A 13836-nucleotide genomic window follows, 5' to 3' on the forward strand; every position below is an offset into this window, starting at 1 on the left:
AAGAAGATTAGATCTTTCCCAGCTTCTGTCTTCCCAGTGGACTTCCGCAGCAAAGAGCAAAGTTGCCTGGTTCATTGGGCTCAGGGATAAGGAGGAGGTTTGATTACAGAATGCTGCGTTGGGTGGGCACTGAGAGAAAGCTCACACCAGAGTGAGCTGTGGGTTTTTTTCCCTGGCCCTTGTTCTTAACCCTTCCCTCTGAGGAGCGGGATCCTCAGTGCTGCAGTACCCTGGAGCCCTGGTGCGGACTGCTTTGGGCTCCCGAAACTTTGCTCAGGGTGTGGGCTCGAGTACGCGGAGCTGAGCTGACTGGCTGATTCCGGGAAAGCACGAGGGGAGTGTGAGGGAAGCAACCCTTGGCACCCCAGGTCCAGCCTAGACGCTAGAAGAGCGAGGGTTACAGGCGCAGAAGGGAGCTGTCCCTTCAGCACCGCGGACCTCCAAGGATCCTGCTTCGGGAAGAGGGAGGCTGGGCAACAGGCGAGGAGCTGTCCGTTCAGCACCACGGACCTCAGCCTTCCCAAGCAAGCGACCGGCCCCCGCCCCAGGACTCTCCCTTTTCTCCAGTTTGAGCGGGGGTGTCGAGAGCAGGCGGAGAGCTTTCCTGGGAGGCTGGGGAAGCAGTGAACACTCTTCTCAGCGACTCGCCTCCCAGCAGAGCTATTTTTTGCCATCCGCCCTCACCCCCGGCACACGCGCTCGCACACACGCACGCACGCGCGCACACAGACACACATACACACAGACACACACACACACACACACACAGAGACAGACACACAGACACGCACACGCTCACATCAGACCTTTCTGGGTTTCTTTTGCCTTGAGTCTCCTGGGGCTGCGAGGAACCAGGCGCATCTCAAACCGAGCCCGCAGCTCCAAGCTCCGAAGCCATGCCCAGCACAAACCCTCGTACCCACCAAGCTCCTAAGGAATGAAAGCAACCCAGGAATACTCTGACCGCAGCAGTGATGTGGACCAACCCCCTGGAGCCTGCACCCTCCCGAGGGCCATAGAGGACTCAGAGAATTGGAGAGAGCTCAAGACAGGAAATCCCAGCTTTCCCAAAGTCCCTGTGGATGCTGACAAAAGGAGATCCAGATTTTTGGAAGAGGCCGTCCTAGGTTCCCCAGCTGCAGAGTGATTCTCTCCTCTGGCACTGAATCTCCCCCCTCCAACCCCCAGCCGTTCAGAGTACCATGAAGAATTATGAGGATGTGTGACAGAGGTATCCAGATGTTGATCACCACTGTAGGAGCCTTCGCAGCTTTTAGTTTAATGACCATTGCAGTGGGCACGGACTACTGGCTATATTCCAGAGGTGTGTGCAGGACTAAATCTACAAGTGACAATGAAACCAGCAGGAAGAATGAAGAAGTAATGACCCACTCTGGGTTGTGGAGGACCTGCTGCTTGGAAGGTACTTACAGATTCCTCTCACTGGCTCTGAATTCTGGGCTTCTAATGTCCTGGTGTGTGTTTGAGGGAAATAGAGGAAGTAGAGGGGAAGAAAAACAGTTGAAACTGTTTTTTGTTTTTGTTTTTGTTTTTGAAAATGTACGAGTGTCCAGACTATGTTTCCACTGAAGCTGATGCTGTGTGGATGGAAGGGTTGGGTCTTGTTGATTGTTTTTGGTCTAAGCTAAATGTGATGTGATTTTGTAACACTTTAAGCAGCTTCTGCAGTTAGGAAATCTTCTAATCCTAAATCTCTAGGCATGCTGTGCACTGCTTGGTTCTCGGTCTAGAGAAGGGAGACTTTGTTTGTTAATTTCATTTCAGTGAGCTGGGATCATTAAGGAATGGAGGGAGGGAAGACAGGAAGGTGATGAAGGAGGTGAAGGGGGCTGATCTGACCTGGGACACTGTGATTTGTTCTCTCTCTCTCTCTCTCTCTCTCTCTCTCTCTCTCTCTCTCTCTCTCTCTCTCTCTCTCTCTCTCCCTCTCTCCTTTTTCTTCAATAAAGTCTTAGCTTCTCATGAGTTTGGTCTAATTAGACATGGTCATGAACTTCCTTTGCCAACTGGTACTAGGGAACAATATGCAAACCCCAACTCTCACACCTCCATATCTAAGGAAAATTTCATTATGAATAAGTGTTTCATTATTTGGGATCAAAATAAAACTGAAGTCTTGGTGTATGCCATCCACCTGACTTCATTCATAAATCACGCCCATAACCAGCAAATACATCTCCTTGATAGTTAGAAAAGACTAACTCTAAGAATTGCAGCTCCTTGCTTCTAATTTTAAAAATTAGAGGATTTGTTCTAAATAGTAATGAGGAAGGCAGGCCAGTTTTAGAATGGGAAGCTCTTATGTAGCCTCTGTCACTACTAAACTTGCTTCATCACATGAAGAGTGACTGTCAGCTTCACTAGACAGTGTCTGGGTATCACAAGGAGTGAGAAAAAGCAAGAAAAATAAAAGCTCTGTGAACCTGTTACCTGAGGGGGACACTAGATTAAAGGGGCAGGAAGGAAGGGTTTTATCTAGTTGGTTGGTTGGTTGGGTTTTGTTATTTCCCTGGCTCCCAGGAAGTCAGTGAAGTTTATCACAGTGATAGTCAAAAAAAATAGGGGCTTCCTCCCCCTCCCTCCCATTTGCTGTTGGTTCTCTCCACCTGTATTCCCTGTGGCATTTCTCAGGGTTTCTTGGGAACTCGAGTTTATGTAAATGACTTAGGAAATCATGCTATGACATCACTTGCTAGTGTAATATTGCATCATTCTCTGGCCTTCTTCCCATGTCCTGATGCTCTGAACTCCCCTGACTACAGCGCCACTACAGTTGATTCTGTTTCCAATGCAGATTTGCAACTGGTGGGAAATTCAGGAGGGAAAGGGCTTCTTTTGTGAAATGAGAATCAGTGTGAAGTTAGAAAACCCAAATGATCTCTATACACTTAGCTCAGACATTTGTCCTTTTTAACTCTCAGCTAACCCAAGAAGTGATTGATTTTGAATTGATAGTTTTGAACGAGCGCTACTCAGGCTTACACTGTTTCTGTCAGTGCACTCATAGAAATTCTGTGTTTCTGTCAGTGTACTCATAGAAATAATTCTGAAATGATTCTTTCCTAAATATCGTGAAGAATCTAACATTTGCGGTTATTTCTGAGCATTTGAAGCTGGGTAATTCACCTTGGGGAAATTCCATTATGTTTTTTTTAAATGTATTAGCAAATTAGCAATAGTGAATTAAATCAGTTTTTGTAATGCTATGATTTGGTAGATGTGATGATGCCTATATGTGTTATGTGCGTGGCATAAAAAAAAAAAAAAAACCCTGATGTCCCTCCCCAGCCAAACCATATATCAGCTTTAGTCATTTACAGTCATTTTTATCTCACGGAAGTACTTTAGAAATGTAAAATTAAACTCAAGTATTGATAACCCTCACTGTGCCCTATTTATTTAACAGCCTGTCAGAAAGCACCAGGGCCTGAGTTTTCAGAACCTTTTCTAAAAGCCTTCTAAAGAGAGTTTTTTCTTCTCTGCAACATGATACCCAAGTATCCCATAGGTTTAGTGGGATAAGTAAGAAAGAAAATTTGGAAGGAATTAGATGGATTGAAGATGTGTTCTTGGGCAAGTCTATTCTTTTGAGAAAACTTGTTAGAGTCTTTCTATAGTTTCTCTCAGCTACATTTTTGCAGCATTTCATTCAGTAAGATACACAAACCAATATGTATCTGAAAAGTTTTTATCATCTGGATGGATCTGGCTAAAATTTGAAGTCAAGATTCTTCTTAATGGACTAAATACACCAAGTATTCATGGAATTTGCACCAGCCAGCATACATCCTAAGATTTCCATCCTCTGTGAGGATGAAGATAAATTCATCAGTATTCACTAGCTCCTGTTTATCTCAGAACTGCAACATCTTCTGATCCTTTAAACATCAAAGGACCTGTGTAGAGAGTGTTATAGCTCAATTTTTTTTCTTACACATAATTTAGAAGAGTCCTGTTTTCATACATTAAGAGCCAAAAACAATGACTATTTTGCCTCAAATAAGGGAATACTTGGGGTGGGGGAGCATAGCAGCTGTCTGCAAACATATGAAGGGCTGTCATTTGAAAGAGTGATTTGAAATATTCTATGTGGCCTCAAGGAAGTCAGTGAGGGAACTAAAGTAAGACAGGTTTTACCTAAATATAAATAATTACCTAGTGTGGGGTAGGAAGCTTCCAGAGGTGGTGAGTCCCCTAACAGCAAAAGTATTCAAAGCTAAAAAAAGAAAAATAATACAATTGTCCCAAAACTTGGCTAGCCATTGGATTTTCATAAATAGTTTTCTCTTTTTAAAATAGATTATCAAGCTCCACAGCTACATTTCACGCCTCCATAGATCTGTGGTGGATCCCTGGGATCTAAATTACCTAAAAGCCCTCCAAGCAACTATGACATCAGAGCCAGCATGTAATGAAGGTTTACAGTGGGTTTGGGATGATTGTGCATGCTTGTGAGGACCACAACACTCAAGAGAGATGGCTACTTCCTTTTGTCATTCCTGTGAACTAGCAGAGTAATGTTTATCATCAGCCTTTTCTATATACTAGTACTGGCTTCAAAATTTTGAAAACTTGGGTCTTTCATCTTCAGATGAGCTCAGGGGTGCAGGCATTGTCATTACTATTACCTTACAGATGAGGACACTGAGGCTGGAAGGAGTTTTATAATTTGCCCAAGGTCATACACCTTAACTTGGCAGGCAGTACTTTGCCTAAGACTTACAGCTTCTGGGGGTGTTGCTAGAGAGCCTCAGTTCATGCTCCAGCAGCTGATTTACTGCCAGTAGAAATACTGACTTTCAAGAATGCCTAGACACATGGGTTTTTCCATTCAGGAGTCTCAGATCTGAAAACATTCTGTGCATTGATGGAAGGGACATGGGAGCCACCAGACAAGAACAAACTGAGAGCAGCAAAAGATGCACTTTGAATGAGAAAGCAATCACCTATGTAGAGACACTCACAGTGAGAAACCCTAGCGATTGTCTGACTCATTATCTGGAAAGTAGGCAAAGCATATTCACAAAGTCCCCACCTGCTGCATGTTTACAAAGGCAGCATGAGAATTTGAATGTGAATGTGTTCAGTAGGCATCTCTCACAAACAAACAAACAAACAAACAAACAGAAAACTGCTGTAGTCCTAGGCCCAAGCAATGCAATGAATTTAGATGGTGGAGAGACCACTACCCTAGCAGTGAAGAAATCCAAGTTCTAATCACATATCTGTCCCTAATAGTCATATAAATTGTTCATGTGGCTTTCCTCCCTTGGACCTCAGTTTACTCAGTTCTAAGATAAGAACTTCAGATGAGATTAAGAAGTCATAAATCCAACTGTCCACGTGGCCTAGTTGGTCAGGTAAAGTGTGAAGGAAGCGTCTCACATTCTTTCACCACAGCTGTATGGTTTACAACCACAGTACATTTAGGGAGATACATGATGACCAGAATTTTGTCTCAATGTGGGGGCAATAGAGACTAGTGGGGTACTGTACCAAGCTAGAGAGACCATCTAAAAATAATCAACTTAGTTGACTTGAATTGAGTTTGATTCTGGTGGCATGTGTATCAAGTGGATGCCAGCCAATATATCAGGTAAAGAAGAACCAGGCAGGGAAAGGGATCAACAGGTCAAGTGCTCATTACACAAATGTAAGGGCTGGCATTCAGGTCTCCCCACCATGCAAATGCTGAGTGGTTAAGGCAGACCACTTGCAATCCTGGCAAACACAGGGGGTTTCCTGAGCAATCTGGATAATCAGACTAGCTGAATTAGAAAACTCCAGGTTCAGGAGAGAGGCCCTGACTCAGCATTTAAGGTGGGGAGCAATTGATCAAAAAAAAAAAACCAAAAAACAAAAAACAAAAAACCACCCAGCTTCAGACTCCGGCTTCCACATGTGCACACACAAGCACACACACAGAGATACATAACCTGATATATATATATATATATATATATATATATATATATATATATATATACATATATATATATCTGCATATACACCATATACATATATACAGAAAGAAGAAAAAAGATAAAAAATCAGGTATAAAAAACCATTTGAATTTTAAAATGCAAGCAAATAGTTCACCTTTCTAAAAAACCATGGACTCATCCAAACTTTACTTACATTGTAGCTCAATTTTGTCCACAGGTTGCCAGTTCTGAGCCCTAAAAATTACCTAAATGACCTTTTAAAGCAAATTTCTGGTATTTCCATACTCAGTGCATGAATTACTCTTTATAAGTCATCAAAAGGACTTTGGATATTAAGAAAAGAAAGCTCACTCTGAATTACAGCTCAGGGGACTTAAAATCGTGGAAAGGAAATTCAGTAAACTGCTGTTTCTGCTGCAGATGTGCCTAAATGACACCAAACATCTGGCTGAAAAACTGAAAAAAAAATTATTCAGTCATTAGAAGTTCCCCCATATTTCCAAATCTGCAGATGGTTGGCTTGTTCAGCCAGATGGGGTTCCAGCTTTATTTATGTGTTCAGAATCCTTCAGGGAAGCTGCAAAGATGCAATTGAGGAAGAAGGCAAGATGGGGGCGGGGGCATGTTATTGAGTGTGTCCTCTGTGCCAAGCCCTGTGCTAGGCACCTTCAGATATGTCAATGCACACTTTGACCATATATCACCCAGCAGAAGACTAACTCTGTAAGCACAGGGGTCTTGTCTTTGAGGTGCATCCCTGGAGTTTAGAAACAGCCACTTCTGCTTCTTCATTCCTAGATCTCACATGTTGTCCTGTCGTCTCATCTAAGCCATGGCACTGAAGAATCTAGAGTTCTTCCTGACTCTCTACTCCTGTCCTTTCTGGCCCTTACCGTGCATTCTTCCTCCTCACCCATAGCATCCAAGAGTCCAAAGCAAGAAGGAAATGGGCCAGAGTCATAAGGCGGGATGCCAGCAAGTGAGTTCAGCTGTGCCTGTGGGTTAAGTTAGGATTGGGTAGGTGGTAGGGGCCATGGTGGGAACATAAATAATGCACAGCTGTGCTGTGTCCACATACTCCTAATATTTTAGATACACAGGCACCTCCTTTACGGCTGGCAAACAGCACATGTTCAAAGTCCCTCACTAACTATCCTACCCATTCCTGAGACCTCCCTGGACTCCTTAAGACTCCATCAAGTAAAGAGTAAAGCCTATCAGGTATATTGGCTGCAACAGTGCACATGTGACTGATTTGGCTGGTAGAGAAACTAATGCTTGGATGCCCAGTCACTTCCAAAGTAAATGACATCCAGGTAGAAAATAGGACCCACCTGACCCCTACACTCCCACTGTTACCTGTTGGATCATGACCCTGTTTTGGCTATGGAAATCAAGCATTTTTGTGGGCTGGTCTTGTGCTCAACTGAGGGCTCCACATCTCTTCCCAGCTGTGCCCTCATTATCACAAACCCTCAGGCATCATCTTTCTACCTGACTCACAGCATCCTGTCTTCTTGTTCTGTGGTTCCAACACAGGCAGGAAAGGGCTGGTAAATCTCTCTGCTGGTTTCATCATTTGAAATCGTATGTGGTGGAGTACAATACAGACCACTCTCTCACATAGGATTAACCGATGTGAGCTATTGGTATTATGGGTTGAGAAAAAAAAATACAAGGAACCAGGCAAAATGACGCCATAGTCTTATGTTTTCACAGAGCAGTGTGCAATTTCACTTAAAAGACTGTCTGATCCTCTGAGGGACTGGATTTCTGTTTAATTTTTGTTTCTTAAAGAAGTAGACTCAGAGCTGGTAACTGTGTTTAGTTAAAAAATTGGTGAAATGAACATAGAATTTTGTTCAGTAACAGTGCAAATGATTTCTGGTCAAAAGTAACCCCAAATAAGTGGCTTGCTCTTCCCAGCATGCCAATATATATATAACTTTACAGTCTTATTTCAGAATTTTGTTACCTCCTCTGTTGAACCAATTTTATGATTCTGCTGGCTCCCTTACTGTTGAGTTGAATAAAATGTGACATCAGCTGACTATGTAAGTTAGGAGAAATGTGTTCTTTATAGTTTGACAATTATACTTTGCAGTACTGAAGCCTTCCTTCAAAATGAAAACAGTGTTCATGTGGTTAAAGAGAAACCTTAAAACAAAAATCACAAAGTTGTTTTCCTTTCCTCTGTCTTGGAGGCCCTAAGAAACACACTGCTCTACTAAAGAAACAAGTTTGGCTTTAGTAACAGCTCAGGGTGTCTAATGTAACAGCAAAGGTCTGGGGACCAGTGGGCTCATCTTTCAGTGAGTTCGATATCTCAAAGACAGCTTCACCTCTGGGGTTCTCTTTACCAGTTGTATTACTTTGCAAACACTTTCACCAAAATGATGCCACTGACAGAAACGACTTAGGGGAGAAAAGGCATATTTTGGAACATGATTTTTGTTGATGGAGGTTTCTGTCCTGCCCAGTCCCACAGCCATTTAGCCACAAACAAACACCCTAAGACTTATATTAATTATAAACTATCCATACAATGGTTTAGGCTTCTTACTGGCTAGCTCTTTGTTAATTATTAACCTATAACTATTAATCTATATGTATCCACATGGCCCTATCTTACCAGAGAATGCCTGGTATCCCAGGCATAGGTACCCAGAAGATACTGGGTAGCTATGGCATCTAGCTGGCATCTTGCTCTCTGTGTTCCTTTTCATAGGCTTCTCCTAGTCTGGTAGCCCTGTCTATACTTCTTGCCTGGCCACATCCTGCCTGTCCATTGGCCAAAACAGCTTCGTTCATCAACCAATAAGAAAAACTTATATTTACAGCATTCAGAAGTATATCCTCCATCAGATTTCAGAGCGTTCCATCTGTCTGTCATTTGCTTGCCCCCATGTATTTGGGCAGGACATCATGACAGTGGAAACATGTGGCAGAGAACATCTTGTTTATATCACAGCAGACGCGAAGTACAGAGTGGCAGGAGCCAGGAACTAGAGATCACCTTCAAAGACCTACCCCTAGTAAACTACTTCTGCCAGGCAGAAGTCCCAAGCTCCCAAGGACTCTTCAAATGGTGTCCCCTGCTGGGGAGCAAATATTCAGAATATGTGCCGAGGAACATGATGCCTGCCTGTCAAAGGTAGATTTTTTTTTCAACATTTTTTTTTTGGTGGTTCTGTCAATGATATGTTCATCATTAGCTCTTGGTTCATTCATGTCAGAGAATTTACTTGCTTTAAGATGATACATTGGCCTTCTTATGCCACTGCTCTTTCATCCTTGTGTCCTTTCATACTTGTGTCCTTTCAGGAAGTTACCTTGGGCTCCAAGAAAAATTGTTCCTAATACACAAAGACATGTAAGAATAAGAGATGCTAGTATTTCACCTCTGGGTTGGATACCTATTTAGGCTGCATAGCTAAACATTTGCACATATATCAACCTCAGCAAGGAGAAGGAGGAGAAACAATCATGAAAGAGTGCATGACACTGAAGATGACCTGGTTTGGGATGATGAGGTTCAATGAGTTGATTGAAGGTTGGGTATCTTACTGAAGAAAGAGGCACATTGGCTGAAAAGCCCTTGGCCCATTGCACAATACTTATAAAGAAGTTCTCTTGACCTTGCGGTCCAACAGGGGCTGAATGGCAGCCTCCACTCTACTCACCAGCCATGCACCTTCATGCAGAGCTGAGTCTATCTAGGAGAGGCTTTAAACATAGTTACATGGTACTGGGTTGGCAACTGCAGTCTCAGCAGCATGGGACTCAGCCAGTAGAAGCCAACATGAGATGGGAAAGCCCAGTTCAAAGTTAGATTATTTCACAACAATGAAGCATATTATTGGGGATGGACCCTGGAACCCTCCAACAACCTATGCCTGTGCCTTCATAAGAGGGCCAACCTGTGAGGCCTCACCACTCAGGCATTAGCCAGACAAACAGTAACTATAATGAGCTAAGTAAGAGAAGTGTAGGTCTCTTGTTTCTTAGTGCTTTGGACATGGTTACTTAAGGGAAATGGAATTGCTGTCATTGGGAAACATGACTATCTCCTAAAAAATGGGAGCCATTGAAAGATCTACCTACCTACCAATCTATCTATCTATCTATCTATCTATCTATCTATCTATCTATCTATCTACCCATCCATCCATCTATCTATCTTTATGAAGGAAAATTCAGGGTTTGACTAGATTTTGCCTCCCAAATATACAATGATCAACCATGTCTAGACAGCTCTGCAGGCATATTTATTTATGATCCTATATCCTCGATCATATGAGGTAGCCTACCTCCAGAGAACATGCCCCTTCTTCCTGATATTGGTAAGCAGGTGAGATGCTGTTAGCAAGCCTGTGCAATCCACATGCTTCCAAGAAAGGAGAAGAATGGGCTATGACAATCACTGAAGGAGTCATAAGAAAGCAGTACAAATAACAGCTGACACTTAGCAATCACCTTCCCTGAGCAAAGTTACAGTGTTGTGTCAGGTTGTGTGCTCATTTTCCTGGCCATCCCCTGAACATTTGTTTATTTATTTAACAGCAGACATACATGATTTAAACAGTGTTCTAAGTAAGCACTTAATAAACACAGCTTTATCAGAAAATAGATATTACTGTTATCTCCATTTTGTAGACTTCTACACAGAGCTGGGATGCAAGTCCTCCCATCTGCTGCCTTTCATTAATTATGCGCTAGGCACTTGGATATGCAGTATAAACAGGATCAGCTGATTATCCTAAAAGCCAGTCTACTGTTAGCCATTCTGTGCCACCAGCAAGGAGACAGAGGCTCAGAGAGATAAGGTAGTTTGCACAGAATCACACAGCACTAGGATACAAGGCACAGCCCTGCCCTAACCTTAGCACTATCTGTCCCTAATTAAAAGCCCAGAGCTGGCAGAATGGGCTTCATTCCACCTGCTTTGTCAGAGAAAGTCTGGTGCCACTCACTAGCGCACAGCTATCCAATAACTGCAAATATCATGAGAAATCATGTTGGGGGCTGACAATATGGCTCAGTCAGCAAAGTGCTTGATGCTCAAGCATGAGTATCTGACTTTGGACCAACACCACCCATAGTGGTACAAACCTGTAATACCAGTGCTGGGGAGGTAGGAACAGATGGGTCCTGGAGCTCACTAGTCAGGTAGTCTCTCTGAGCTGGTGCAATCCAGGTTCCATGAGAGACCCTATTCCAAAACAATGAGTGATAAGGGGACAAAGAAAGATAAAGAGGACACCTTGATATCACCTTCTGGCCACCACACCCACATATATGTGTGTGAGCATACACATACTTGAACATATACACACATGTCACACAGACAAGCATAATGTTGAGTTGCCAATTTTGATTATAAACCCAGAAGGCAACACCAAGGCAAAGAAATGGTAAAAAGCACCAGCGTTTCAACACCATAGGGCTGGGCTATGAAGAAATGCCTCCTTCCCAGACTCAAAACCGTTTTCCCTTGAAAAGGCAGTAGGCATAGTTTGGGAGTAAGAAGCCCAAGGAGGCTGACCAGATTCAGGGCACAAACAGTGAGCAACCGCCTACTGCTTCCACTTTGGACCTGGAGACTTACTAAGTTGGAGATACTATTAGGTCCATGACTGTCCTCTTTTCTGAGGATTAAACTTTGGGCACATCACTGACTTGACTACTTTGAGCTTTAAATGCTATGTCAGGCATGGGTCAATGATTCAGCCTTTGGCCAATTTCTCATGCGGTACTTAGAGGGGCTCAGCCATCTTTGAGAAATAGCAGACAGACAGCAGACCAATATATACAACCAAGCTTGATTCTTACTGATTTTGGGCCAGAGTGAGCTTAAAATGGGCAGCTAGGATGAGACCGAGGGTAGGTATGTCCTAACACCACCATTTTACCTTTTTAATGTGAATGTTAGAAGAAACATTATCCAAGAACTCTAGCCACCACATTCCTATGAATCACCACCTTAACCCCGAGCCTAGAATGTAGTATATGCTCACTATATATGTGTTAACTTCACTGCAGGCAGGATAATTTGATTACCTTAAGCTTCTAGTGAGCCCATGCTAATCCCCAGCAGTTGCCAAACATTTTTGTTAGACTGGCTGCCCTTAAGCCCCAGGATCCTCCTGTTTCCTCTACCCGCCATTAGCAGTACTAGGGATACACAGGTACATACCACTGTCCTGATTTCATGTGGCTGCTGAGGGTGGGAACATAGAATCTCATGTTTATGCAGCAATAGTTTTTTTCCATTGAGCTATCTCCCAGCCCTAGATGTTTGATTTATAAGTTCCTATGAACTACCTTCTTAATAACATATCTAGAACCCCAGTCATGAGGTCCCATAATCCAGCAGCCCCCAATCTGAGAGGCACAGCTTTCCTGACCCTACGATCTCCATGTCATCATCTGCTATCTTCTGTCTTGTCCTGAGATGTTACACTGTCCTCCAGCAGTTTCATCTTCAATTTCCCCCAGTCCTCTGGGGGCAAACTTAGGGAAGGAACAAAGAAAAGCCATGCTGTGTGGATATATTGCACACAAACCTAGCAGCCACTGTTTCTGTTCCCTGAGCCTGAGTCTCTTTCTATATTTGTTCCCTGAACATACAGGGGCTGGAGTCACCTCCACTCTGTATCCTGTAGCATGTGCATGAAGCTGTAGCATTTGTGTCCTGGAAATACAATGATATGTACCCATTAAATTAAAGTGATTCTGAAAGTCATAGGTAACCATGGTAGGGCCTCCCATCCTCTCATTAATAACAGATTCTCCCATCACCAACAGGTGACGGATAGGAGCAATCAGTATAGATATGCTTACTATGGATCTTCTCAACTTCTTGAGAAGAACATCTGTGTTATAAAGTAGCTCTGACTTTTTTCTTTCCAAAGCATTATTTTTTACTAAAACGAAATCTGGTTTGTGATCAAAATGTTCTAAGCATTTAGAGAAAAGGAAAAAAAAAACTAAATCAAAAGGTAATAGTGCTAGCCCGAGTTAAAGGCCTGTGCTTCTGGGCTGCAATGGCTTCTTTGTGCTTTCTCACTCTGGTGAGTGTTGGCTGCATTCCTGAGTGGTGGGTTGTGGCCAGCACTAGAATAATGGAGTCTGAACTATGGAAATCAGGTCCGATGCCCTTGTCATGAACACCAAAGATGACTGTCCAGTTAGAGTCCCTGGGGATCAGCTGTAAGGACGCCTTACTGGCTTGGGAAAGAAAGAGCCCAAGCCTAACATAGGAAAGGTGTGCTAGGGGAAGGTGTGTGTGGGATTGCATGGGGAACTCTTATGCTGTGGTCAAGGTAGGTTTCATTGAGAAGGTGACATTGAATTCACAATGGAAACGAGGTGAGGAAACAGGTCAAGTGGTGAGTGAGGAACAGCATTCCAGGGGGAAGGGACAGCATCTGCAAATGCTTAGAGTTGGAACTGTGCCTGGTGTCCAAGGAGTCCAGTGTGGCTGAGAGAAGGAGAGAAGCAGATTAACTCAGGGTACTGGAGCCCAGCCCAAACAGGCCCTGGATTCAGACACCAGGAAGAAACAAAATGCTTGCACCATCCTCTTCCTCCCATTCCTCTCTCCTATTCCCCATTCCTCTTTACTCCTCCTCCCCATTTTCTTCTTTCACTTCTTTTTGCTTCCTTTTCCTCTTCTTCCTCTTATTCCAGGCACTGGGGTTTGAAATCAGGTCCTCGTACATGCTGAGTTGTCTCAGCTGTATCATTTGCTGCACATTGCTCCAGGGAATCCTCTTTCTTCCATTAGACAAGAGCTCCAAGTCTAGTCTTCAACAGCGTTGCCCATCCTGCTCCTCCCCCACCCTTCTTTGTGATGGGCACACGAAAC

At 43.4% G+C, this 13836-nt stretch overlaps 1 protein-coding gene across 1 annotated transcript in view; it reads left to right on the forward strand.

Annotated features, from left to right (window-relative positions):
- The first annotated feature begins 216 nt into the window (after positions 1–216).
- Positions 217–13836, forward strand: part of Cacng3 (calcium voltage-gated channel auxiliary subunit gamma 3) — a 93806-nt gene continuing 80186 nt past the window's right edge. Inside the window, exon 1 of the mRNA XM_051192871.1 lies at positions 217–1423. Within this exon, the coding sequence (XP_051048828.1) occupies positions 1213–1423 (211 nt within the window). The 5' untranslated portion in view covers positions 217–1212. The remainder of the gene's footprint in view (positions 1424–13836) is intronic.

Source organism: Phodopus roborovskii, unplaced genomic scaffold, assembly GCF_943737965.1.
Source record: "Phodopus roborovskii unplaced genomic scaffold, PHOROB, whole genome shotgun sequence".
NCBI lineage: Eukaryota > Metazoa > Chordata > Mammalia > Rodentia > Cricetidae > Phodopus > Phodopus roborovskii.